The 26,980-nt window shown below is 42.8% G+C and overlaps 1 protein-coding gene across 1 annotated transcript in view; it reads right to left on the bottom strand.

Annotated features, from left to right (window-relative positions):
- Positions 1 to 1,098: 1,098 nt before the first annotated feature.
- Positions 1,099 to 26,980, bottom strand: part of SYT9 (synaptotagmin 9) — a 212,426-nt gene continuing 186,544 nt past the window's right edge. The window contains exon 7 of the mRNA XM_077113856.1: positions 1,099 to 4,352. Coding sequence (XP_076969971.1) covers positions 4,344 to 4,352 — 9 coding nt within the window. The 3' untranslated portion in view covers positions 1,099 to 4,343. The remainder of the gene's footprint in view (positions 4,353 to 26,980) is intronic.

The raw sequence follows: 26,980 nt of genomic DNA, 5'->3' as shown, positions 1-26,980 counted from the left end.
TTCAACCCCAGGTGTTCTAATTCAGAAAATAGCATACTGCTGTTTCTCTTCCTTTTTTTATGTGGTGGTCAAAATACCTCTTGGTCATGCTTTCTGTGTCGACTTCTTTTTTTGCTCATGTTTTCTAGTTTTCTTTTAAGGTAAGGATTGTTTAAAAGCTTTATTTTGGACTTAAAATTTGCTTCTAAATTTTTTCAAGGAGAAAATATGTATCATTTTAAAAATGGGATAAGTTCAATATGGAATGAAAGTAAAACTTGTTTCTGGAAGGTTTATATAGTTCATATAATCATTTCTGAAGCCTGAATATGTATCATCAGACATTTGAAGACATTATTTTATTTCATTATTCTCTGAAATCTTTTAGTTTGATAAATTTGAGAAATTGCCTTTCTTTGATGAATTCAAATTTGGATGCTGTCACCATACAAAAATCGACTTTTTCTAAATGATTTTTTAGGAGTAAGTCAGTGTCTTGGATATGATGTTCACTTGGTAGGAAAAACCATCAATATTCTTATGTCAAATGCTGGTTTGATAACTGTAATGTAATGGCTAATTATTGGAATAATAATGACAACAAATTTAGTATTGAGCCATGATGAAATGAACTTTTTTTTTTTTTTAACTATCTTTACTGTTTGGAATTAAAAGCTGAGTTTTTGAAAAATAGGGAATATCATGAAAACTATACCATAGATTGTAAACCATCAAATGCAATGTTAATTGGTTTGGCAACACTCATCCAGCCTTCATGGAGAAATCTACCTTTTGATGGAATTTAAAGACTCAGTAGCAATGACTTCACAGGAAAGTGTCTCTGGCCCAGGATGCTTTGGCCTGTTCCTCCCCTTTCCTATTAGAAGATGCCATGCGAGGAGTCAGCAGTTGGGGAAAGTTTGGTATTTGCCTGTGGATCAGCTGGGTGGGGGGTGGGGGTGGGGAGGGGGAAGCCTGATGCCACTGAGGATTAACAAGGAGACTAGACTGCAGGGCTTGCTCCCAAACCTCTGAGCCTTGGGGACCATCTTCAATCTTGGTTCTTAATCCTTACTTGGCCCAGAGCTCCTGGACACATGTGGGAGAACACCCAGGGAGGGAGGGGACAGAGATGATTGTATCGCTGGTTTAGGTTTTTGGCCCAAAGGCCCAGGGAGACTAGGCAGTGACAATGGAAGAAGGGGGTTCCTGCTAAAGTTCTTGGGAGAGCCATGATCTGTTCTCTTGGAAGACTGAGCAAAGGGAGCTTTTCTCCTCATTCCAGGGACGCCAGAGGCAGGTCAGTGGCACTGCTCAAAGCCTTTTTTTGGCCCCACATCTGCAGAAAGCCAACCATCTTTTTTCCCATTATCTTTGGACTTGTCCTGCAGCTCTTTCCTAGGATACTTCCTTGACATGTGGGGCAATTTTCCTCTCTATTCATTTTATTTTCCTCAACTTTACCTTCTCAGTTCTTTCACAAAGGTGTTCCTATCTTGGAATGCAGTGGAATAGAAGGTGGACTGGAGTGTGCTATCATGGGAAGGCTCACTCGTATGTGTCTCTCCTTTGGAAAGGACATCTCAGGGACACATCAGAGTCCCCTGAGCCCTGCCAGTAATTTGTCTCTGGCTTAGAAGATCCAAAAGAAGCACCACTATGTCATGTGGTTCAAGGCTGAGGATGTGTAGCAGGTGATTGGTAAATGACATTGCATGGGTATTACCTCTCTTTGACCCTGAGAGAGGAATGGAGGAGGAACAGTCAGAAGGTTCTTTCAGGAAAAAAACTCTGAGTCTCAGAGAGGTCTCTCTAGTCATTCAGCTGCTTACTGAATGTGCCTTGTTCACTGGCTGAGAAAATACTCCAGTGGCAACACACAACCAGGGTAGAGCTTCTTGAAGACAAAGATAGCAAGAGGAAGGGCTGAGAATCCGGGCCAGATGGGTAAGGGAAGACACCTGTCTTTCCCTAGGATCTCACCTGGATGTTACCCTATACACTGCCATTTCCATTTTTTCAAGTCATCTCAACTTCCTCCTCTATCCAGGGAAAGATATTTGAGAATCCTCTTCCCCCCAAGTTTAATGAGACAAGGTTGGAATTTTTCAAAAGGAACATTTACTAGGAAACTAAAGGGAAACAAAACAGAATGCAAGAGAACAGAGGCAGACACAGATGGGCTCAGGGAGTTCAAATTTATAACAAGCCCCTGGTCATAGATGGATTGGCTAGGTAAAGCTTTTCAGATACAATGCCACTAGCCTGTCATGTGGGGAGTCCTCTTAGCCTGCTGCACCCTACAAAGCCATGTTCTTTTTCATACCAACAAGTCAGTAGCATATTCAGTTCATTAGTACCCCAGGGCTGCTAACTCTCTGGACAAGCTCCTGAGATGGAGAACAATAGGCACAGTTGGCCTCAGCATCTCCCACACTGGTTTTCCATGACAAGGACATGTCAAAGTCTATTGGGATGGCTGCCTGATATCTACTGGGGCCAATCTGGTGTCTTTTCTGGGCTTATCTGCCTGGCTCTAGATCCAGTATTTCTGCGGACTCTCCTGCTGGCTCTAGCCCTTCATGATTTGGTTCTAAGTACTGGTATGGTGGAGAATGTCTGAATGGGAGGAGTGGGTGGAGGGGAAACTTGAGCTCAGAAAGTTAAATTCTTCTCATGTCATCAGACAGAGGCAGAACCTTGGGCTCCTTTTGGTTCCGGGTGGTTGAAAGTCAATCAGAGATGGAAATGGATTACGTTGGCTGGGGAATAGGTGACGCTTGAGTGTAAAAATACTGCCTTCACATACCCAAATGTTTCCATCCTTTTTAGATCTGACATCAGAGTAGAGCTTCTTGTACCGGGTAGCTGTGGCAACAAGAAGGCATGCACTGATTCTATCACCCAGTTAGTCCCACATTGAAATGTTAATGCAAATTAAGACACTGTGCTTCCCAAAAGATAAACTACAACCCAATTCTGGATTCTTCTGTGAAGAGATTATATGAAGAAGAAAACAATATCTTGGAGAAGTGGTACAAATGTATGGGTGAAAGTGCCTTATACCCATAATGGAAGAGAGGGATTATACTAGGAGATAACCCTCAGTCTCCTCCCAGGTATGCTGAAGGCTTTGGTTTCATTTGTATGGGGGCAGAAGTGATGAGGATGAGGAACATAGCTGGCAATGGGTTGTTGGGCATGGCCACAAAGGAAGCTGAGTAATGGATGAGATACCCAGGAAGAGCCCTTATCTTCACTCTTCTAGACATTTCCATTCCCCAAGTGCTGTGAAAGGATATATGTGTCTGGACATGAAAAGGAAACCTCTGCCTGGGCTGCCAAAGGCTATGCCACTGGGCTGTTGCATATAGAAATACCCCAGAAGGTGCTTAGGCCAAGAAGGCCCAAATGCTATGTTTTCCCTCAGGGGATGGCTGTGTTATCTTTTGGTGACCTTATCTCACACAATGCTACACCCATTTCTGAGGTTGTACCTTTGGTGGACAAATGTACCTGGAAAACGACAATACAGAATGCTTGTACCATTGAGATGTATGCTTCCCTAATAGGGATGACAATTAACTTTCATTCTAACGCCTATATCAGTTGAAAGGACAGGTCTGATGGAAACCTAGAAACCTGTGTTGGGGATTCTGACTCCTCAGAATCTGGATTCAGCAGAAAAGAGGGCCATGTTCAACTGGCACTCTCTGCTGTATACACTGGAGGGGGCAGTGAATTTACTATGAGCTTGCCCTCCTTGGACTAGATTTTTTTCCCAGGGACAGGTATGCTTGTCCTATTATTCTTCTGGGGTCATTCCTTGTAAAGCTGGAGCACTTGTTGTGGTGAAATTATTTTCTGGAGACAGTCATGAACTCAAAGGTAGTCCAGTGTGAACTGAGATCTGCTGCCTATTTAGCACCTGGATAAATTTTTAATTATTCTGCCTTCCAGGGCATTCAGGCAAATAACAATGAGTAAGAGTAACTGTTGTCAGGGCAGTACTGTGTCTCCACCACCAAGCACCTTTACATTAATCACTAAGAGTCCTGGTACTCCTGATACTTTTGGTACTCTCACTATATCAGTTGGCTTCTTCCATAGACTGATCTTGGTTCTTGACAATGAGAGATGTGCTTCCTCTGCAGCATACCACCTTGGGCCACCTGAAGAAGGTGGCTGGACTGTTCATGTCCATCACACCCAATCTGGAAAGAGGACCAGTTGCTGCTGTGGTTACAGCTGAGCATTTGGTCACTGGAGTCGTCCAAGAATTGTTGGATGGAAAAAGTTACTTAAGATCTTTGTAAGATGTTTGTCCACAGTGTCCTTGGCACAAGCTGTCCTTTTACCCATGGTCATCGTTTCTGTAGAAAGAAGAAACAAAAAGAATGCTATGGTTTTCATTTATTTCACAAACCTTAAATGTGTACCAAACAAGAGCCAGGCAAGGATGCGGAGACTGTGTAAGACTCAGACTCTGCTTTCAAAGGGCTCACAGAGGGAAATATTACAATGGGAGAAGCTGCTGAATAACAGTGTATATGACAATGCCTTTAGGGCAAAAAGAAGGAAGGGACTGCCATCAAGGGAACTGGGGATCTACAGAGATGATTATGAAGGGTGTCTTAAGTTGGACCATTTAGGTTCAAGAGGAATAGATCATGCAGGGAAAAGGGAAAGTCTATTTTAGGGAGAGGAAAGAGCCTGTATAAGGGCACAAAGACAGGAAAGGGCATGGTATACTGGATTTATCATAAGAATTTGGTATATCTGGACTGTAGTGCAAGGAGTGGAGTGTAGGGGAGGAGGGAAGGAGTCCGTGTTTCCAAGTGGTGATGGATGGACTCTCTTATGATGGAATTCTGGAGTTGGAATAAACTGAATTTAAACTCAGGGCATGGTGCAATACAGATTTAGGGTATTAATGCTGCAGTCACAGAGAAAAAGAACACTGGAGTCATAATCATGGATATGGAAATATGGTAATAACAGAAAATGCACATATAAATTATGGGAAAGCAGCAAACATTCTCAAACAGAAACACAGTGACTGCATTTCCAAGCTCAATGGTTCACACGTGAGACTATAATTTGGGGAAAGTAGTAAACAGCCAGACTGTACACTGCAGAGGAAAGCCACCTTGGCTTCTTAGCTTCTTATTCCATTTCTCTGGCTAGTGGCCTGCATGTGTTTCTCATTTACCCACTCAGTTCTGTGCACGGTCTTATCCTTTCCTATCATGACCTCAGTTTTACTCTCCATTGAAGCAGTTCCTTCACAGACTGCTTTAGGTACAGCTCTCCCAAAGTACCAGTCATAGGAACCACCTCCACATCTAGTCTGTTACGGTCTTATCCAAGGCCTGCCTGGAGGGCTGGGCTATGACTTCAACCATTTTTTTTACCAGCTCCCATAGCCTTGGATATTGATAATAGAGGCCATGTTGCCAGTGGCCAAATCATAGTGCAGCTCTGACCTGCTCTCCAAGGTAGTGGCTTTTGCTCACTTGGGTGAACTTCTTTATGTATGCGATTATTAGCAGGAATTAAGCTCAACTCCAGGTACACTGAGGAGTGCCCTTCTGCTCTTCCTCCTTCTTCAGGGGAAGCCCTGAAGGTGGGTGAGTTTCCTTGGTTCTGACCCTGCCTAGTTCCAGTATCCTTTGCTTTCCTCCTCTGAGCAGTGTCACCAATGTCTCAGACTCTTTCTGGTCCAGGATCCCAGAAGATAAGGCAGATCCAATACAGAGTGGTGGGATCATCTCCACCAGGGGTCTTGCAAGAGATGCTTTTTAGAAACCAGCATCCTACAGAAAGTCAGACATACAAGTCAGCTCTGTAAAAAAGTAGTTTGGTTGACCCAGAAGAAAGGCAGTTTTGAGTATGGCATGGGTGAGTTGTCCTGTGGCCCAGCCCCTTTCACTGTCTTTTGTGGAGAAAACTTCAGCCAACAAAATACACAAACTACAATGCTTTCCTAAACTCCTATAACCTAAAGAGCTGTTTCTCAGCCAAGACTTCTATAAAATGAGGTACAAGGAAAGAACCACCCCTCGGTGGGATTCTGGTGGGGGGACAGGGTGGAGGACTCAAATCCATCAACACCAGGGACAGCGATAGTGGTTTAAGCACTGGTGGCTATAGTGCTGGCCTAGCTGCTTCCAGGGCTGGCGCCAGGCCCATTCCAACAGGCAGAAGCAGCAAATCTCCTGCTATCAGACTCAGCGGCCTCCCAGCCTGCATCAGTGGTTTAGAAGGTACCAGTAACTTCAGTAGCAGCAACAGGAAGTAGTGGTTACAACTCTATTGAACAGATGGGATTTTAAGTGAATTCAATTGTTCTGAGCCATATGCTTCTGATTTGAATTAAATTGAATTTAAACTAAAGATGGAACTGTCCCAGTGAAAACTGGAATGCAAAGTGACATTTCGATCACAGAAATGACAGCTGATATGGGACAGGCCATTGAAACTGACCTCAAGTTAAGAACATGAAAAGACTAAATGGAGCATTAGAGGATATCTTCCTGTGAATTTGAAAATAGGTTTTGATTGCTGGAAGTGTCTAAGGGCTTTGAACCAAGAAGCCTGTCAAAAACTGAAGTGACTCATTACATGATTCAATCTTATATGTACTTGATATTTGTTACACTTGCATTTTAAAATTTTATTTAAAAAACAATCTCTAGATTTTGTTGACTGTTAATTGTTTAGCAAAATTTTGTAAATATATGAAGAAACATCATACCCTACCTGCACAGAAGCTGATAAGCCTTCTCTATTCCCCAAAAACAGTATTCTTCTTTCCTCACTCCTCCTCTCTCTACTAAAAATTGATACGTTAAAGAAAATACCATGAATGTAAATATGCTGCTAGTGAGGAGATTGGGGGAGTGACATGGTTAATCAAAGAGTCTCTTTAAGTAACAGCTATTACTTATTGGGCACTTAAACACCTAGCTCTATCCTAGAGCTTTGCATACTTCATTTCATTTCATGCTTGAACAACCCTCTGTGATATATATTATAATTACATTTTTACCATTGAAGTGACTGAGTCTGAGAAAGGCTGAACAACAAAGGTGATAAACGACAGAGCCAAAATCTGCCATCACCCTTCATGGATCCAAATTCATGTATGTAAATACCATGCCCAGAATGGCAAATGATTGCACTTCGAATGCCAATGCCACTCAATTGTTAATGGCTGCCTTCAACACCATTCTAAAAAGGACTGTGGGACCAGAAAGGAATTTTGAACAGCCCAGACTTCGTAAGAAAGTGTGTTCAGATCCATTATCAAGCTCTCCTCATGGGAGGAAGGCAGCATTTACCATGTGTGACATGCAGGCTGTTGGTACTGAGAGGGATTTATGAGAAACAAAAGGCTGGAGAGAATGCATCATTCAGAAGACAAGAAGAGTATCGTTCATTCATTCTTTGCATTTCATTCCTTTACTTGTTCAACAAACATACACCAAGCACTAGGCAAAGGTGTTGAGCACTGGGAGCATGACAATCAACACATGAGAGCTCACAGTTGTCAGTAAATGACTATAGAAGCAAGGACCAGGGGAAAGTAGAGAGTAAAATGAAGTCTAATCAGGAAGCAATCACAGTTAACTGCTACCTGTGAGTATAAGGGTATAGTAAGATGGGTAAGTGTGCAGATTTCCACCTATCTAAGTCGGGGCTGAAAAAGGAAAAAGGTTATGATTAAGAAAAATTGGGTAAGGGTGAGAGTTGAAAGATCCCAAGGATATTTGTGATGCACTGGATTGTGAAACAATGTTCCATTTAAAAAGCTTGGGGTTGCCTCCCACTGACAACACAACAAGCAGAAGCCAACCATAAGAAGGGACTCCCCTTGTAAATCTCCAGCTCTGGTGAAGCTCCCCCAGGAGGCAACCCATGCCCTGTCTCAATCTGTGCATAATTATCCTACCTCAAAAATTTGGGACTTAAATTTCTTAATAGACATCTGTAGTCTTAGTTGCTGTAGAAGGCCTGAGATGATAATTCTGTCCCTGTTAACTGGAAAAGTAACTTCACAACTTCCAAAAAGTATAACGAATAGCAATTATAAATGATGAAATAATGATGTTTGCTTTTTTTTTCTTTTTTAAATTATTATTATTTTTTTCTGCATGGGCAGGCCCTGGGAATTGAACCCAGGTCTCTGGCATGGCAGGTGAGAACTCTGCCTGCTCAGCCACCATGGTCTGCCCTAAGTAATTATGGTTTTATGTAAGGTATGTCAAATTCTCAAATGCTATTATTTTGCTATCATGATTATGCTTTGCTTATGCTTCATTTTTGTTTTTAAGGTAAATGCTTACAATCTGATATATTAGAAAACTGCTACACCTATGATTTTAATGGATATATTTAGGAGAACTTAACTAGTGAATCTGCCTAGGAAAATTCAATTTGCTAATATTATAAATTTAAGTTTTAAGATGTTGAAAAACTTAAGATAATTTAATCTAAATGTGTAAGCTTTTATTTATTTGCCTTATAAGAATTAAATGCCTAAGAAAAATTATGATTTTAACACCAATTGTGTTAAGTGTTTGAAATGTTTGATTTGATATAATCATTTTAAATTTGTGATTTTAACTTGAAATGTTTAAGGGAAATTAGCTAATCAGTTGGTTAAGTGGTGTTTTTTCTTTAATTTGCAATGTTTAAGAGAATTTGATTAAGTGTGAAATTGCTGTTTAGAAGTTTAGGGAAAGTTAATCTTTCAAATTAATGAGCTAATTGGTAATTAGCGAAAGAGTATTTTAATTCCAAAACAAGATGATTAGATACATAACTGTTATAATGGCCATTATTATATAGCATTTAGTATGTACTGTTCTATGAATATTACATACATTAATTCATTTATTCCTTACTCTCTGAGGTAGGTATTATTAATGTCCCCATTTTACAGATGAGAAAAGAGAGGCGTAGATGTTAAATGACTTGTTAAATGTTAAATGATCAATGTTCTTGGTTTACAAAGAACATCAGTATCCAGCATGTGGATAAACTCATTGTCGATTTTCAATCCTTACCTTATTTGAGCCATTGGCAGCATTTGATACAGCTGACTATTCCCTCCGCCTGGAAAGTTTCTTCTCTTGCTTTCCATGATACCAAACTCTTTTGGTTTTCTTCCTACTTCAATGACTTTCTCCCATCTCAGTATCTATTAGTTCCTCTTCATTCCATACTTTTAAATGTTGGAATGTCCCAATGCTAGTCCTTGGATCTCTTCTCATCTCCATTTACATCTCAACTATCTCCAGATTCTTTATCTAACCCTATTTGATGTTTCTGTGTGGACATCCAATAAATGCTTTAAACTTAGTATGCCCAACTCCTGGCCACCCACACAAGTGCTCCATCTGTTGTCTTCCTCAGCTAACTTCTTGGCAACCCTAATCTTTGGGGCTCAGGCCCTAAATCTTTGAATTATTTTTCACTTTTCTTTCTCATACCCTACATCTTGTTGGACCTACCTCCAAAATTTTTCCACAATTTAACCACTTCTCATCACTCCTCCTGCTCCTACCCTTGTCCAAGCCTCTATTATCTCCATTTGGATTTTACAGTGGGCTCTCAACAAATCTTTCTACTTTGACCCTTGCCCCTAAAAAGACTATTCTCAACACAGCACCAGAAGGATGTCTGTAGATTTGAAAATATGACTTTTAGAGTTTGTCTAAGAAATCAGTGATCATTTTCCAAATTTCAAGATAGAAGATAGAAGAAACTGGAATTCTATCCAGCAAAAAACTGATGCTGATGTTGTACAGGCATTTTGCCAGGGACTAGTTATATAGTGATGAAAACAGTGTCCGTCCTGAAGGAGCAGCTGAATGTGCTATGGATGACATGAGCAGAGGTAATATCAAGTTGCATCAAATGGTATGTTAGAGATATACACAGGGCACCAGGAGAAGAGAGCATAGACAAGAGATAACTAATTCACCCAAGAATGCTTCTTAAAGAAGACAAACTGTCCGGCTCTTAAAAGATGAGTTGGATCTAGTCAAGCAAGGAAGAGGTAGAAAGGACAACACAAGAAGTAAGCACAAACAAGGGCATGAGGGTGAATAAAAGGAATGGTGTGACCCACCTACAGCTAAGCATGGCCCCAGCATGAAGTGCAAGGAAGAGATGGAAGCAGGAGATAAAGTGCACAGAGGGCCTGGAATGCCCAGGTAGGAAACCTGACCTCGATCTTGTTCAAGATATAGGGCAGTCATTGAAGGATTTTACATAGGGGAGGAACACAGATATGTTGGTCTTTTAGGATTTGGACTCTGGAAACACTGTAGAATTTAAATTGGGAAGCACATAGGAGAGCATGAAACCAAAGTTGACAGTATGGGGAACCACCAAACCCTTCCTTTTGCCTTGATAGAAACCAGCTTCCCTGGCCATGTAGGAATACTGGTGAGTGACAATGAGAAGGAGGTATTCGGCTTCAGCTCCTGAGCGCTGTACATGGCTGGTTCCAAAATAAAACCAGAGTTTTATATTTCCTGAAAAGTCAAACGTATAACCCTGAAAAAATACCAAAGAGTCAGAAATATAAATCCAAAAGAGATCATGATGAAGAGTCATAAATCTACCTGCCTCCTGACTTATTCTAAACTTTAGCACCCAATAAAATGGATGCTAGATCTGTTCACCTGTGAACCTGACTTTAGGATATCACCATCACCACGTATGGATGGAGGGTATTTTCTGGCTAAAGACCAAGACCTCAGTGTCCTCTAGGCTCTCATTTGCCTGACATGAGGGAGCTATGGAGGGAAGCGCACTTTGCCTGCTGGGTCTAGGGGATGCCCTGAATATCTCCACTGGGGGCTTTTGCCCACTCTGAGGAACTGTGTGCTGACTGCACCTGCCTTAATCTCTTGGGCTCTCTCACAGTGACCAAGTCCTTTCTGCCTGTTGCTTATCATATACTGGAAGCCTCACCATGGATTACAGAGAAAGGGCTCACTTAGCATCTGTAGCAAAGGTCTGCAGTGAGCCCAAATCATCTAAACACATCAACTCAATGAATAACCAGAGACCCTCCTTTTTACCAGGGGGAGGGAACACATGTTCAGACCTCAAGGGGATCATAGCTAAGAGTGAAGACAGATGTACCCAACTAATTATCAACAAAAGCAAGAGGTGGTAAGTGGTCAATGTGAACCACAAGCTAAGTATTATGGGAGTATTTTGTTCTAACTGGGGTGTAGTTCATTGGAGACTTTACAAAGGAGATGGCTCAAATTGAATTCTGAGGATTATGTAGGACTTCATGGTGAGAAAGCAGAGGAAAGATATTTGATCTAGGTTGAAGGAACAATAGGAAGAAGGTTAAAAACAGCAAATTCATTTAGGGAAAAAAGTCTAGGGAATCAGGGTAAGATTTTGACGGGGGAGATATGGTCAAATCTGGGCTTTCCTTCCTGACTTACAGTGCAAGGAAAGAAACCCAGGGAGTCACTCTAGTGCTGCTGAAATAGCTTCCCCACACCAGCTGGTGAGATGCCAGGCACTGGGTGACCTCCTTCTTGGGCATCTGCTGAGATGTGTCTCACCCAGACTGGGTGGAGATACTTGCCTCGGCAGACATGACCTAGGGAGTGGTCATTCTCTCTGAGTTTACACAACCCAAAGAGAGCAGCTATAGAATTTGTAACTTATGATGATACCCTGAAGGATAAAATACAGATTACATAAAGGTCTCAAACAGGGGTCTTCACCACTGTTCCCCTGCCCCAGACCCTTCATGCTCCCCCTTTCCTTTTCCAGGTGTGACTTATGAAAATAGCTTAAACACTGGGATGCGGTTTCATGGGGTAGATACATCTAATAGGTTGAACAGAACTTCATTTTGGAAAGTCAAATATAAACATACTAATTTTCTTTTTTTGTATGCTGTATGGCAGGGTCACATTTCATTATTTTACCAGGGGAATATTCCATTATTGTAGCACCATTTGTTGATTTTTTTCTGGGGGGGGGGGGGAGTGCATGGACATACTACTTTTTTTTAATTTAATGTTTCTTGCAGCTTACTTTTCTTTGAGAAGAGAAAGAGGCCTTAAAATGTATTTGTAGTTTGAAAAGAAGATATAAAACACTATCTTTCCCCTCTCCAGAACACCAGCTAGTTCCATCTCCCTACCCCATATTATGAACAGCCCCTTCCAACATGAAAAAGTTAGAGTGTCCATAGCCCAAATACCCCTAAAGAGAGGTACAGAAAGACCAAAGGTGATGGTGGAATTATACAGGGAAGGTAGGCTTTAACAAATGAATATGATTGCTGAATCATTAAATTGATGCTTCTTTTAGTCTCCAGTATCTTAGAGCAGCTAGAAGTAAAAACCTAAAATTGTGGACTTGTAACCAAACTCTGAAATCTATTCTACAGCTAATCATTGTTCTGTGGTTTGAACTTCATTGCTCTTTTGTATATATGTTATTTTCCATAAAAAAAGAAAAAAAAAGTCGATCGTGATCATAAAAAAAAATATTTAAGCCTTCTAGCGTCCTATGTTCTGGAGCAGCTAGTAGGAAAAATCTTGGAGGATGGTATGGTAGCCCATGACAAACTCTGGGATCTGTAACTACTTGTTGAAGAGAACTTCGAAAACTATTGCTTTTTTCTTTCTTTGCTTTGTATAAATGTTATATTGTACAATTAAAAAAAAGTTAAAACAAAAAAACACACTTAACTTTCCCCCCAAAGGTACAGAGGCATATATTGATATGTTATTAAGAATATCAATGCTTTTGGTAATATGTCTACTATTAGCTTTTCATCTCAAAAAATGCTCCTAATGTAAAAAGAAAAACCAAAACTGTCAGGACAATTAATTTTCTCTTATCTGAGTACCAGCTCTCCTCTAAAAATTACTACTACTGATAATACTACTAACTGATAGACCATGAAATGTCTCTCTCCACAATGCATTAGCACTGAGCCTTTGTGTGAATTAGAAACAGGAGGCCCCCTTCAGGTAAACTCATTACCAGGGAAGTAGAGGAAACTGGACTTCAGCTTCAGGCTTCCCACCAGCCTGGTGCCCTCGTGAAGGAAACACACACATAATAGTCTGCCATGGTTCTGGGTGGGCGGGGGGCTTTCTTGGGGAGCTACTGGGGGGTTGAGGTTATGCAAAGATAAAGGCCAGGTCCTGCACCAACAGGCCGAGATCTGTGAGGCGGTGTTCTTCTAAACAGCAATGCAGAGTGTGTTCCTTGTAGGCAGTTTCCTTTTGGCAGGGACAGTTATGATAGTAAGTGGTGGTTTCTTTCCCTGGCTCCAGGATTTTCAGTTCCACATGATCTGTTTTGTCTTATAATTCAGTGTCATCCCTAACCTTGAGAAGAGTTTTATTATATGCTGCAGTCTGGTGTTAGCTGTGCTTTGGGGAACTCAGGATGGGGCTGTGCCCATGTTCAGGAAAAGCAGGGCAGGGAGAGGACGCCAGTCTTAAGGAGCAGTTCTGAGACCTCTAAAGATGCCAAAAGAGACGCCAGGAGCGCAGATGAGCGGGCAAAGTTGTGAGGCACATAAACAAACATTCTTTAGGGAATGGGGAGGAGTAAGTGATTGGGGGCTGGAGGGAAGGCATCGAGGTTCAAATCAGGCACTTGTACTTTAAAGAAGTCCTTCTTCCAGATGATTTTCTGCCCTTGAATTCCACAGAAGTTTCCTATGTCCCTACAAAATATCCTGAGCTGGTTCCAGTTGGCTTTCATTATTTATAATTAAAATAAAAGAGGAGGCACTGGGCATCAATGCCATTTTATGCCTCCCGAAAGCTGAGGCTTCCTTGGCTCTTCCCAGGAATGAATGCTGCAGTTTCTAAGTCAGGAGAACGGCGATTCTTGGAGGTTGGAGGGCCCAAGTACCTTGAATTCTCCTCAAAGGCTGGAAATAAGGGTGGGTGATCAGGAAAAGAGAGAAAAGTGACTGAGGAGATAGCAAGGACTGGCAATGTGGCAGCTCATCTTGGATTAATTGGGGTTTGGCTTCTTACCTGCAAGGAAGCTGAGCTCCCCTGGCCCTGGAGGGAGTAACTGGGCCTGCCAGACAAGATGAAATCTCAGAGGGACTGACTGGCTGAAGGAGACTGAGCTCAACTCTTGCCTCGTACCCCTGCTGAAGGGGAAGTGCCATCAGAACTTTAGGAACAGTCCTACCCCACACCTGACTCCAATCCCTTTTCCTCCTTGTCTCCCACTGCTTCCACTCCACCTCACTCATGCATCCCAGCCTCACTTGCCTCCTCTCTGCTTCTGGGCATGTAACCCCCAATCCCATGGCAAAGGCTCTACTTGTCACATCGGGGATGTGAATTGTTCTTCCCAGGTCTTTGCTTGGCTGTCTGCTTCTTGTTAATTGGATGCTGCTCAGTGTCTCCTTCTCAGAGGGGCTTTCCCAACCACCCAACACAAAAGCAGCTCCTGGTCATCCCTATCACATCTCTGTTGTGTTTTCATTCCTGAACTTACCATGACCTAATTTCTTGCTTCACTCTTATGATTTGTCTGTCCCTTTCACCAGAAGGCCAGGTCCATGGCGACAGCAGCAGGGATCTGACCTGCCTTAACCGTGTAATCCTAGCACCTGGGTAGCACGTGGTAGCTACTCAAGAAACATTGGCTGAACAGAGGTACAACTGGTAGAACTCAGGACAATTGAAGACTATCATGGGAAGTGACAACAAAAATGCTTATGGTCAACCCTCAGGGGTTAGGAGAATCCATTCTGGAGTGTTTTCCCAGCTCATACTGATACCCCTCCCCCCATCTGAAGTGCCCCCCCACCCACAGCAATGAATCCATGGCTCTCTTCACCCCCACCCTCCCATATTCCCATGGCCTCAGCTGTTTTGAACAAGGGTGCACATGCAACCCAAGATAGGTGAGTGCGGGGCTCTTCTCCAAGAAAATATGGGGAGGCAAGAAAGGGGAAAAAAGAGACAGGGGAATGAGAGTATCTAGGTGGGGATGAGGTGGGATCAAGTAGAGGTTAAGGGAGGAGAGAGTAGATTCAGAGAGAAAATTTTTAAAAAATCTGGCATCCCCAAATTTTCCAGTTACCAGCCCTAAGTCCTTCTTCCAGATGATTTTTTGCCCTTGAATTCCACAAAAGTTTCCTATATCCCTACAAAATATCCTGAGCTGGTTCCAGCTGGCTTTTATTACTTATAATTGAAATAAAATAAAAGAGGAGGCACTGGGCATCAATGCCATTTTATGCCTCCCGAAAGCCGAGGCTTCCTTGGCTCTTCACAGGAATGATGCTGCAGTTTCTAAGTCAGGAGAAACCTTAGCCTGGCAAGGTTGTGGCTTAGAGTCATTCCTGCAGTCCCTGGAACCAGGTGAGGCGAGACTTGCAGAGCCACCCTTGTTTCCTGCAAGGCATAGGGCCACCTGTCTGAATCAGGTTGGTCCTGTCTTTACAGTCTCAGCTTCCAGCCCCAGCCCCATGCTGCAGCTTCTTCAGAGCCTACTCTGGTAGAGGTCCTGCTACCCTGTCGCTTTTGCCAACCTTGAAACTTTTCACTGGCAAAGGCCCTATGGCCAGTGCCCTGTGAGCCAGCCCAGTGAGGCTTCCCAACTGCATCCATCTGCTTCCTCTTCCTCTCTTTTCACTGTTTGTCTTGTTTAGGTGCTGCCAGCTCCACCCTGAGCTCTCCAAAAGTGACAATGTCAACACTACAATCTCTCAGTCAGCCTGTCTTCTCTCTCCATTTTTCTCTCTCTCTTCCACTGACTCCTACCTGTGTGAGTATATCCTGCAAGTAATTCAAATTACAGAGCAAATCCTAGGTGCCAGGGACTTTGCTAGCTGATTCACATATAGTATTTAGGTAATTTCATCAATAGCCCTGTGGTTAAGTATTATTAAACCTATTTTACAAGTCAGAAAAAATTAGTTTTTGCAAAGGGAAAGAACATAAAGGCAACAGGACTTGACAGGTGCAAAGCTAGGATTAGATAGCAATTCCAGAGCTATCTCTAATTCTCTCACTCTTTCTGTTTTCCTCTCACTCTGATACTCTCCTATCTCCCTGACTAAGTGAGGCCTCAGGCACACTTTGGTTCTGGTTGGCATCAGGTATAGACATGAGGTCTGGATCAGCTTTAGTTATTTCTCATAAATTTATGGCACAGAAGTTTTTAACACACAAAGGTACTCATCATTCAACTTCAACAGTTACCATAATTTCACCTGCCTCTTCTCCATGCTGGAATATCTAAATCCCAGATATTATATCATTGCATCTGTCAATAAGTAAGTATGCATCTCTAATAGAAAAAGACTTTAAAAGATATAACCATAAAAAAAAATTAACAATAATTCCTGGACATCATCTAATACCTGTTTGTGTTCAAATTTCTCCAATTACTTCAAAAATAACTTTCAAAGATAATCTTTTCAAACTAAGATTGCTAGAGAAAATCATGTTCTGATTCGAAGGAATCAAATCTTTGCAGCTAGAAAATTTACTCTTTGCAGAATATAACATTTAAACATACATTTGTGGAAAAACTCACAGAACATAAAATTACTAAAATGAAGAGTACTCCATTAACTTTTAGGATTTTAAAAATTAGGCTTTCAGTTAATCAATTTTACTGCAAGTTGTTCATTGTGCATCATACTGGTTTTAAAATTATGGTTCTACTGAAGCAGATGATTAGATGGGGGAAGAAACAGCAGAAACAAAACAACTAAAAGTAAATTAGCAAAAAGTTACATCACAAATCATCTGGGGATGTGGAGTCATAAGGGACAGTGAATTGGTGCCAGCAGGTCGGGAACAAAATATTTTTCTTAAAATTCTTAGGCATTGCTTTAGTTCTATACTCTTTAGTGAGCTGGATAATCAACAAACAAACAAACAAAAAGAAGGGAAAAACCTTTTGGAACCAGCATAGCTGTATGATCCATAAACTGAACATGAAAGAAGCCAGTTGTGCTCTGAACAATATAGCTGTGTCTCTTCAGAGCCGCTTCAGAGACACAGTTTTGAGATTTGCTGAGATATGTAGACATGTGCAAATTTTTCTGAAGAGATGGCAGGAGGAGAAAAAGAAAAGTACTACGGGAGCCCCTGAAGGCTGCCCAATTCTTATTCACGATAAAGCAATAAAGAGAGAGAGTGTCTTTCCTAAAGGGGCAAAAAGAGGCATACGTGGATCCAGTCTGAATGAGTTGGGTGTTTATACCCAAGAAGCACTGAGGCTTTAGGAAGAACATCGTGATGTTAAAAGCACAGTACGGATTCAGAAAGTTCTCATGTCAATTCTGTATAGACTAGCTTTTGCTGTAATAACAAACAAACCCAATGCAATTATTACAACAATAAATACGTATTTCTTGTTCATGGTTTTCTGGGCTCAGCTGGACTCGGTTCCAGACAGACACAGGTTTACTTCCCTGTCTTCTCATTCCAGGACCCAAGCTAAAGAGGCAGCCATCATCTTGGTCCGTTGTTCCCACACAGATGCTAAAAGCTCAAGGAGGTAAGTAGAAACATGTGATGCTTCTTAAAGCCCTCACTCAGAACTGGTAGACTGTCACTCTCACTCATGTTCTATTGGGTAAAGCAAGCCACAGGACAAAGCCCCAAATCAGTGGGGTTCAAGACCCTAACAAGGGTGTGGAGGTGACAAATACTATGAACAAATAATATAAACTACCTTAATATACTAGTTAACCACTTACTTGCCTATGATGCCAGATAAGTTAGTTAAGCCTCATTTTTTTTTTCATCTGTGAGGATAAAATACTGTTTACCTCACAGGGAGAAGGTTAAATTAGATGATACATGCAAAGCACTTAGCACAATGCCCTGGATAGAACAGTTGTTCAAAGAAGGAAAACTAACATGATATTATCATTAAACTGGGTTATGGTATGGTAGGCAAGATGTGCCAGATTGTCAAAGCACATGACTGGCACTAGGAAGAAGGTAGGACACGCTGACTGACAGTTGAGATGGGCACAGGCAGGGTGGCAGAAGAGGAGGTGGTGGTCAGGCAGGCAAGGAAGGATATTAGAGGTGGTGGGAAGGTCAAGGACACATTAGGCCCAATGCTCACGAACACTAGGTGATGGATGGATGGATGGATGGATGGGCAAGAGACAGCTCAGGCCGGCACTGATCCCTCACACAATACTGAGGGTGGCTGTATCTCTAGGGCCAGATCACCTTGTTTCCTTAAGGTAAAGCAGACTTTGCTTCTGGAGCCCAAACCCAGCAGGCCTCACACCCTTGTTTTCCTTGACCACTGCCCTGTCATCTTTCCTTTCCCCACCGTCATCCACATCCTTCTTCCCTGAACCAACCTCCTTCCATCCACAATTTCCAACCCTCCTCTGTGTAACAGTAAGGCCGTCATCTACAATCCCTACATCCTTAACCCTTTATTAAAACCTCCTCACCTCACCTGAATTCTGGTTCTCCTTCAAAGTTGCAGCTCTCTCTGCAGCCCTCCCAAAAGAAGTCTGTTTAATCCCTTATACTCTGTGTATCTTAGGGTGGGGTGGCGGTGATGCCTATTTTGTTTTTCAATGTCTTTGCTCCTCTGCCTTTCTGTAAAACTCTCAATCTTCCTTCTACCCTCCTCACTGCTACCCTCAGTCTCATCCTGGACCACCCCTCTTCATTCTATCCAGACTGAGGCCCCTGGCTGCTCTGTTTTCCCTATCATTCTATATTAATAAACCCACTTTTGTAGCTGTTCTCAATCTTGGTGCCGACTCACGGGGCTGTGAAATCACAGCTGGGCATTATAGGGAAAGTCTCAGGTTTCTGGAGATGCTTCAGAGGCACAGTCTCTAAGTCAGTGTGTCCATTGAGGAATTATGTTTGAAGGTGAGTTAATTTGAAAGAATTCTTTGTGCTCTGTAGTAGAGAAGATTTTACAAGTTTATCAATCTATTTCAGAAAGGCTGACAAACAAAACAATGTGGTACACAACTGAAGACACAATGGCTATAGTGCCCAATTCCAGCATATATTGAAGAGGAATAACTGTGGCTTGAGACTGCAGTAAAGAAAGCACAGTCATCTTACTGGAGCCAGCACATTTGTCATTGTGGAGTCCTCTTCAGAGCAGGAGGTGTGTGTGTGTTACCCTGTCCTCCCACCTCCTGCAGGGATGTGGAGTCCTGAGCTGTGGAGATAAGACTGGCACCAAGAGTCCGGGTAGGCTCAGCTCATTTAGCAGGAGACATCAAAGGCAATGAAAATAGCCTTGTATCCCATCAAGCCTCAAGCCAGATCCCAGGACCTGAGTTATGCACCTCATACTGCAAAGGTTGTTTTCAGCATAGATTTGAGAAGAAGCAAATGGCTCTGAACCCTTCTGGGAACCCTGGCCTTCTTTAACCTCTGTCCTCATTGCCTGCTGCCTCTCTGTCTCCTGCATTCTCAGTTTTACAAGTGAAGTCACTAAATCCTCATGAAATGTGAAATATCCCAAAGTCTTCATGACCTCAGAGTCCAGCTGTATATCGTTCTTTGTGGACCTTCCTAAAAGCCCCTCCAGAGAGATTTCATACTGTTTGGCAATGCATGAAATGTCACAGTGAGGGTTTTTTTCTACTTTATAGTGGGTAGAACTTTAAATAAGCAAATCTGCTGAAATTGTACAATGACTAGAAATGAAGAGAGCTTGTGGGTTCCAACAGCCTTAATCTGTGAATCAGGAAAGGGACTTGTATGCCTCATGCTGGGCACATGGGAATGCGGGCTGTTTTGGTTTGCTAAAGCTGCTGAAATGCAATATACTGGAAATGGATTGCCTTTTTTTTTCTGTATGCTGCATGGCTGGGGTCACCATTTTATTCTTTTTGCATGTAAGTATCCCCTTATTACAGCACCATTTGCTGAATTTTTTGTTTGTTTGGGAAGTGCATGGGCCAGGAATTGAACCCGGGTATCCTACATGGCAGGTGAGAATTCTACCACTGAATTACCTTTGCACCCCCTGGATTGGCTTTTTTTTTTATTGTATAATATAACATATTTACAAAGCAAAGGAAGAAAAAAGTTTTCAAAGCAGTCTTCAACAAGTAGTTATAGGACTGATCTCAGAGTTTGTCATGGGTTACCATATTATCATCTCAGATTTTTCCTTCTAGCTGCTCCAGAACATTGAAGGCTAGAGGGAATAACATATTTTTTTTTATCATTACCTTTTTTTCTTTTTGTGAAAAATAACATACATACAAAAAAAGCAATAAATTTTAAAGCGCAGTACAACAATTAGTTGTAGAACAGACTTCAGAGCTTGGTATGGGTTACAATTCCACAACTTTAGGTTTTTACTTCTAGCTGCTCTGAGATACTGGAGGCTAAAAGAAACATCAATACAATGACTCAGCAGCCATGTTTATTTGTTAAACCTTACCTTTCCTGCACAACTCCACCATCATCCTTGACCCTTCTATCCCAGTACTTATGGGTATTTGGGCCATGCCCATTCCAACTTTTTTACGTTGGAAGGGGCTGTCAATAACATGGTGCAGGAGATGCAACAAAGCCAATGCTCTGGAGAGGCTGGCCATTCTAGATTTCAGGACCCATCTGATCTAGGGACCCATCTGGAGGCTGCAGGTCTCTGGAAAGTTACCCCAGTGTGTGGAACCTCTGAAAAATCCCACATATTGCCCTAGGTGTTCTTTAGGATTGGCTGGAATGGCCTTGGTTGGGGTTTGGCAAGTTATGATAGGTAGCAATGTCTAACTGAAGCTTGCATAAGAATGACCTCCAGAGTAGCCTCTCAATTCTACTTGAACTCTCTCAGCCACTGATACCCCATTTGTTACACTTCTTTTCCCTCTTTCGGTCAGGATGGCATTGCTGATTCCATGGTGCCAGGACCAAACTCATCCCTGCGAGTCATCTCCCACATCACCAGGGAGAGTTCACCCCTGGATATCATCTCCCACATAGGGGCGAGGGCAATGATTTCACTTGCTGAGTTCTGCCTAGAGAGAGTGAAGCCACACCTGAGCAACAAAAGAGGTCCTACAGAAGTAACTCCCAGGCATACCTGTAGTAAGCCTAAGCTTCTCTGCTATACACACAAGCCTTACAAGAGTAAGCCTCAAGATGAAGGGCCCATCCCATTGACCTGGGTGTCCTCAGTGTTTGACACAGCATCAGGGTTTCCCCAGTGCTTAAGTTTAGCAGTTTCATATTTTTTCTTCCATCCCTTAAAGGACTTTACCAATACTTTTTGATTATCTGCTTAATATATTCTAGGATGTATCCAGGCATTACATTAAGCTATAGAGGATTAAAGTTCCTCATTCTTATTCTGGGTTCCCTGTGTTTTGATTATTTAAATAAGCTATACAGACAAATTGAGTTAGATTATGTGTGCTACAGAAAATTTAGGTTCTAGACAAAATAAACCTTTCTTGCCTTGGTCTCAAAGTGAGGTTCTAAAATATAGACAATGTCTTCTTACCCCTGTGTTCTGAATTACCTTAATCCCAACCTGATCAGCTTTGTTATTATCTCTAAATACCAGGTTATACATATATAAAACAGCCCCTCCAAATCCAGAAATAATAATTACCACTCTGGACTAAATATGTCTGCTATAGGAGCTTACAATCAATGCCCCTGTTTTCTTATAAGCATTTTTTAAGGGAGACCATACAATAGTTGCTGTTTTGTTTCTGGTTTATTTTGCCTCATTCAATGTCCCACAGGTTCATTCACAATTTTGTCTGCTTTACAACTTCGTTCCTTTTTGTAGCAGCACAATATTTGATCATATGTATATGCCATCAGTTGCCAATCTACTACTCAGTCAATACATCCTTTAGCCACCTGCATTCATTAGGCATCATGTATAATGCCCAGAGTCCACAGCCCACCAACACTCTCAATTTTAGATAATTTAACTGTTCCCAAGAGAAAGATAACCAATAAACACATCCTCACCAAATAGAAAATCTAAACCTCCCCTTAACTTTTGTCCCTCCCCCCATTATTTACCCCTGATACTGCTGAGGTTTTCCTATTAAACATAACCTATAGCATGCAATAGCAGTTTCCCCCTGAATCCGGAACTTAAGCACTCTTTGTACATGCGTCATACCTTTGAAATAATTCATCCAAGAACTTATTTATATTTTCAGTGCTAATCAGTGGGACACATAGGTCTATACAACACCTTTCAATCATGTTCACCTTCAATATGGTAATATTACTTATAGACCCACAGCCTTCACTTTTATCTATTTCCTTAGAGTTTGATCTCGTTAGCTGACTGTTCATCCATTTTTAGCTTCTACATATCTCTAAGTCACCTATATTCTGTATTATAAGCCTCTGATTTTACCTTTACCATGTCATAAAAGGAGAGTCATACAGTATCTCTGGATTGGCTTTTATAAATGGGATTTACTAAGTTTACAAATTTACACTTCTAAGGCCATGAAAATGTCTGAATTTAAGGCATCAACAAGATGATACCTGAAGAAAGGCCGCTGGCATCTGGAACACCTCTGTCAGCTGGGAAGGCACATGGCTGGCGTCTGCTGGTCCTTGCTCATGGTTGTTTTCAGCTTCTGATTCCAGTGACTTTCCCTCTGTGTCCAGCAGGTCTTCTCTTAGCATCTCTGGGGTGTTTCTCTCTCTAAGCATTTGTGCGTACTCTCTTAGCTTCATTGGGGCAAACTCTGGATTTCATCTTTTAGTTTCTCTGGGTTATTTCCAGGTGCTGGGTCCTTCAGGTTCTGTTGGTCCTTGCTTGGCATCTTCTGAGGCTTTTCTGTCTAAGCTTTCTCCAAAATCTTTCTCTTTTAAAGGGCTCCAGTAAGCAGATTAAGTCCCAGCTTGAATGGGTGGGGATCATATCTCCATAGAAACAATGTAATCAAAGTGTCCCTCTTAACAATACATCTGCTTCCACAAGACTGGATTAAAGGAACATGGCTTTTCTGGGGTACATAACAGTTTCAAACTAGTACACCGGTTCTCCCCTCCTTCCCTCTTTTCCTCTCTTTCCCTCACTCAGCCAATGCTGAGCACTGACTCACGTGCTGGGGCCTATACAAGGGTCTAGGGATTCAGAGATGGATGAAACACAATCCCTGTGCTCAGTAAATTCACAGTTTATTTAGGAAAACAAATACGATGCTATAAGATAGCATTATGCGACCTATCACAAAGACATATATACAGAGAGAAGGTTATGCTTGGGTTTAATCCTAAGGAAGTACACTTGGCGGGGTGGCTGTGGAGAGCTATCCCAACAGAGGGATCAGCAGGTGCAAAAGCAAAGTGGCATCATAGGGCACAGCCAGTCCGGGGTCCTAGGAGTAGCTTGTTTGGTGGGGCTGGCATATAAAATGTCAAGAGGTAGTGATGAACTATTACTTGAGATGGACTGGAAAGGGCCAGTACATGAAGGGTTCTGTGCACCATGCTAAGGAATTTGGGTTCTATCCTGTAAAAGGAAGCCAGAAAGAGTAGGGAGGAAAGACAGAACTGGGGTAAGATGCCAGAGTAAGACCTTTCCCAGATGTATTTGCTGTGGTGCTGGATTACTGCCAGCATGTTCCCTACTCAGAGAGGCTCTGATACATGGGTATACCACCCAACAGCATAGGAAAGCTCTAGCAGTTCCTCGGTCAGTAATCTCTCCTGCCTGCAGACTCACACATTTCCATGTCACCAAACCCCACATGCCAAAGCAAAAGGGCCCCAGGCTGCAGGAATGAAAGCCAAGTAGCAGTCAGGCCAAGTTCTGCAAGGACCTAGGTGGACACCCCAGGTGGTGCTGGTGCCAAGGTATGCCCTGGGCTTCCCTTCCAAGCTCCTCTCAAAGACTGGGGTCCTTAGCGCCTACTGGAGGGGCATCATTTTAGTATACAGGAGTCACTGCAAGAGCCTGGGGTACTGACCAGGGGCCAAGGCTGGCTCAGAGACAGAAAGGCATGCTCCCACATTTCCCAGGAATAGAAGGTGAGGAGCCAGGAGGGGTATGAGGCAAGCCAGAGTAGGGATAGCAGTTGGTATTGGGCGTTATGAGGCAATGGCCACCACTGAGGCAAGGGGATCAAGCCAAGGACAATAAAAGAGAAAGGCAATAAGGCTCCTGCTTTGGAGCTGGGGAACTGGGAGGAACTTGAGTGGAGCTCAAGGCAGAAACTGAAGTCTACTGAGTCGACCAGTGTGGGACTGGAGACCAGGTGGGACGAGCTGAGGTGCTAAAGGGCAGTCCAGGTACCCTGCTGATTTTCCTGGTGTACCCATTGCTGGGTGGGACTGGCAGACAAGGGGCGTTGGATCAACATGGAGGTTCTTTGGTCCTATTAGAGCGAGCTCCACGATCTCTGAACTCCGTGGAACAGAATAAGATAGTTAAGGTGAAGGGTATGGGTGGTACAACGGACACAGCGGGCCATCACTGTGAGGGTTAAACGGTTAATCCATAAAAAAGGTGTTAATAACAGAGCCCGACACATAAAAAAACAGCTGATAAGTGCTATTATTATTATTCCTGCTATTATTACAAATACTCTCATTATCATCATCAGGTCCATGCACTAGAAGACAGTAAAGGGAGAGGCCTGGGACCAAGGTAGGTGAGAATCTTTTGATCTCTCCCTCTGGCCTGAGACTGGACCACTCTGCCAACATCACCAACAGGGAGTGGCTCAGCTTCTGAAGGAACAGTGCAGGGAGCTCTGGATTTAGGTATTTCACATCGGGCAGCTCTCCTAGGTGGGCATCTTCCTTAACTAACCCCACCCACGCTGAGCACTGTACAGGAGGCCAGGTTGTGGTCAGCTTTATGATCTAGTGCCTAGTAGAAGACCTAGCACAGAGGTATCATTTAAATATCTGCTGAATTAAAGTTTTAAAAGAATGCTACCTCCCAGAGATCACCCAAAGATTTTCTATGGGAATGCATTTCTACATCTTTTCCAGGCATTTCTTCCAGTCCAGCAAAGTTTACTGCCCTTTGGTCTCATGTGCAATACAAGTATACCAGCCTTGTTCTACTGGAGAGAGCTCGGGGGTACCCCCTGCCTGCTCTCCCTTGAGGGAAAGATGCCATGTGGCTGGTGGGCCCTGGGGGCAGAAGGGATGACTAGGGAGGGCTTTTCTTTCTTTTAGTCTGGGATGTACCAGGACCCAGGTTATTAAGTGACCATCCTGTGGTTCTTATGGTACCAAATACTAAGTTTGGGGTCAGGCAAGTTATCATGACGTTACTGGGACTGGAGGTTCCTGGGCAGGAAGAACAGCTCAAAAGCAGACGTTCCTGGGAATTCCAAAGCAAGAGAGCCAGGGTCTGGTCAGGACTCCATGAGCCCTAGTTTCTCCTTTAATAATAATAATGATAATAATAATAGTTAATATTGTTGAGCACACACCATGGGAAAGGCACTATTCTAAGCTGTACTACTTTGCAATTGTTATGTCCTCCGGAAAAGCCATGTCCTTTTCCTAATCCAATCTTGTGGAGCCAGACATGTTGTTTAGGGTGGAATCTTTGATTAGATTGTTTCCTCTTAGAATTTTCGCTTCTTCTTCAGCCAGCCAGCCTCTCCTCTAGTTTGTTGTGGAACTTCAACAGAGTTGCCAGCCTTGCAGCCTGCCCAACAGATTTTGGACTCTTGCATCCCCACAGTTGTGTGAGACACTTTTATAAATCCCTTATTTACAGATATCTCCTGTTGGTTCTGTTTCTTTAGAGAACCCTGACTAATACACCAAGGGTCCTGAAGAAGCATTGGAGGCAGGAGCAGAGGGAAGGCAGGGTCAGGAAAGAAGGGTTGTAGAACCAAGCCTCTAGCCAACGACTTCTTGCTGGGTCTGAGACAGGCAGGGCTGGACAGTGAAGCCTGAGGCATGGTGCCCAGCAAACAAGAGCAGCCTCTGGCTCTACCTGCTTTCAGAGGCTGCTGGCTCTTGTGGCAGCAGATACTGGACACTCCAATTCTCTCTTCTGCATGTCTTCCTCCCTTGTTCATACTCGTGTGTTAAATTCAATTATTAAAATTTACTTAGCATCCATTAAGTGCAAATACTGAATGGAACATGTTACATTCATTTTCTCACCTAAGTCTCATGCCAGCTCTATTAGGTAGATTCTATAATTGAGTTATTGGAGTTGAATAATCTGAGGCTTAGAGAGGCTAAGAAATCTGTTCAAGGACACACTGCTCGTAAGTGGTATGGCTAAGACATGAATCTAGGTAGTCTGGCTTCAGCTCGTGCTTTAAAATGGAATGCCCCAGCCTTAGCTTTCAGGAAGTGGAGGTGGTCTGGGGCCCCTGCAGAATCTCAGCAGATGATTCTCCTGGAAGCTTTATGGCAAAACAAGGCCTCCCTCCAGTCTGTCCAGTCTGTCCTCAGCTTCCGGTCTCTAAGTCCTAGGATTAATTCTGTTTTGGAAGATCATGAACTCCACATAACACCAATGGGAAGTTCAGGCTCCTGCCCATCAATCCAATGCCGCTTGGTCCTTCATGTGGTAAAGGCCCCCAAGGAGGCAGCAGCCACAGGACACGAAACACTCCTTGGTTCTGCCTCCACGGGGAAAGCACACACGTGGACCTCCATTTGCTATGGAAATTGGACAATTTTTCACTGAAAACAAACTTCAGTGACTTCAAAATTATGTATTCACAGAACATTTCTAGACTCTGGAATAGGATCAGACGGTAATGAGTTAATTGATGGTTTAAGTGTGCAGATAAAATGAATGTGCTGAATCCTTTCCGTAATTATCTCTCCAAGGAGCCCAGCAGCTGTAATTACTGTCTGAGGCCAAAATTACAAACCAGCTATAGTTTTAAGCAAAGGGAGTTGCAGCCCCAGCTCAGTCTCTGAGGAAAGGTCAGTCACCACCAGCACAGGAGCCCACTAGGACCCATCAAAGAGGGAGCACAGCTCTTGAAGAGATTTGTTTCCCAAGCCTCAGGGAG

The sequence above is a fragment of the Tamandua tetradactyla genome, chromosome 8 (assembly GCF_023851605.1).
Source record: "Tamandua tetradactyla isolate mTamTet1 chromosome 8, mTamTet1.pri, whole genome shotgun sequence".
Lineage (NCBI taxonomy): Eukaryota > Metazoa > Chordata > Mammalia > Pilosa > Myrmecophagidae > Tamandua > Tamandua tetradactyla.
The sequence above is the reverse complement of the archived record's forward strand: the minus strand, read 5'-3'. Positions and strand labels throughout refer to the sequence as shown.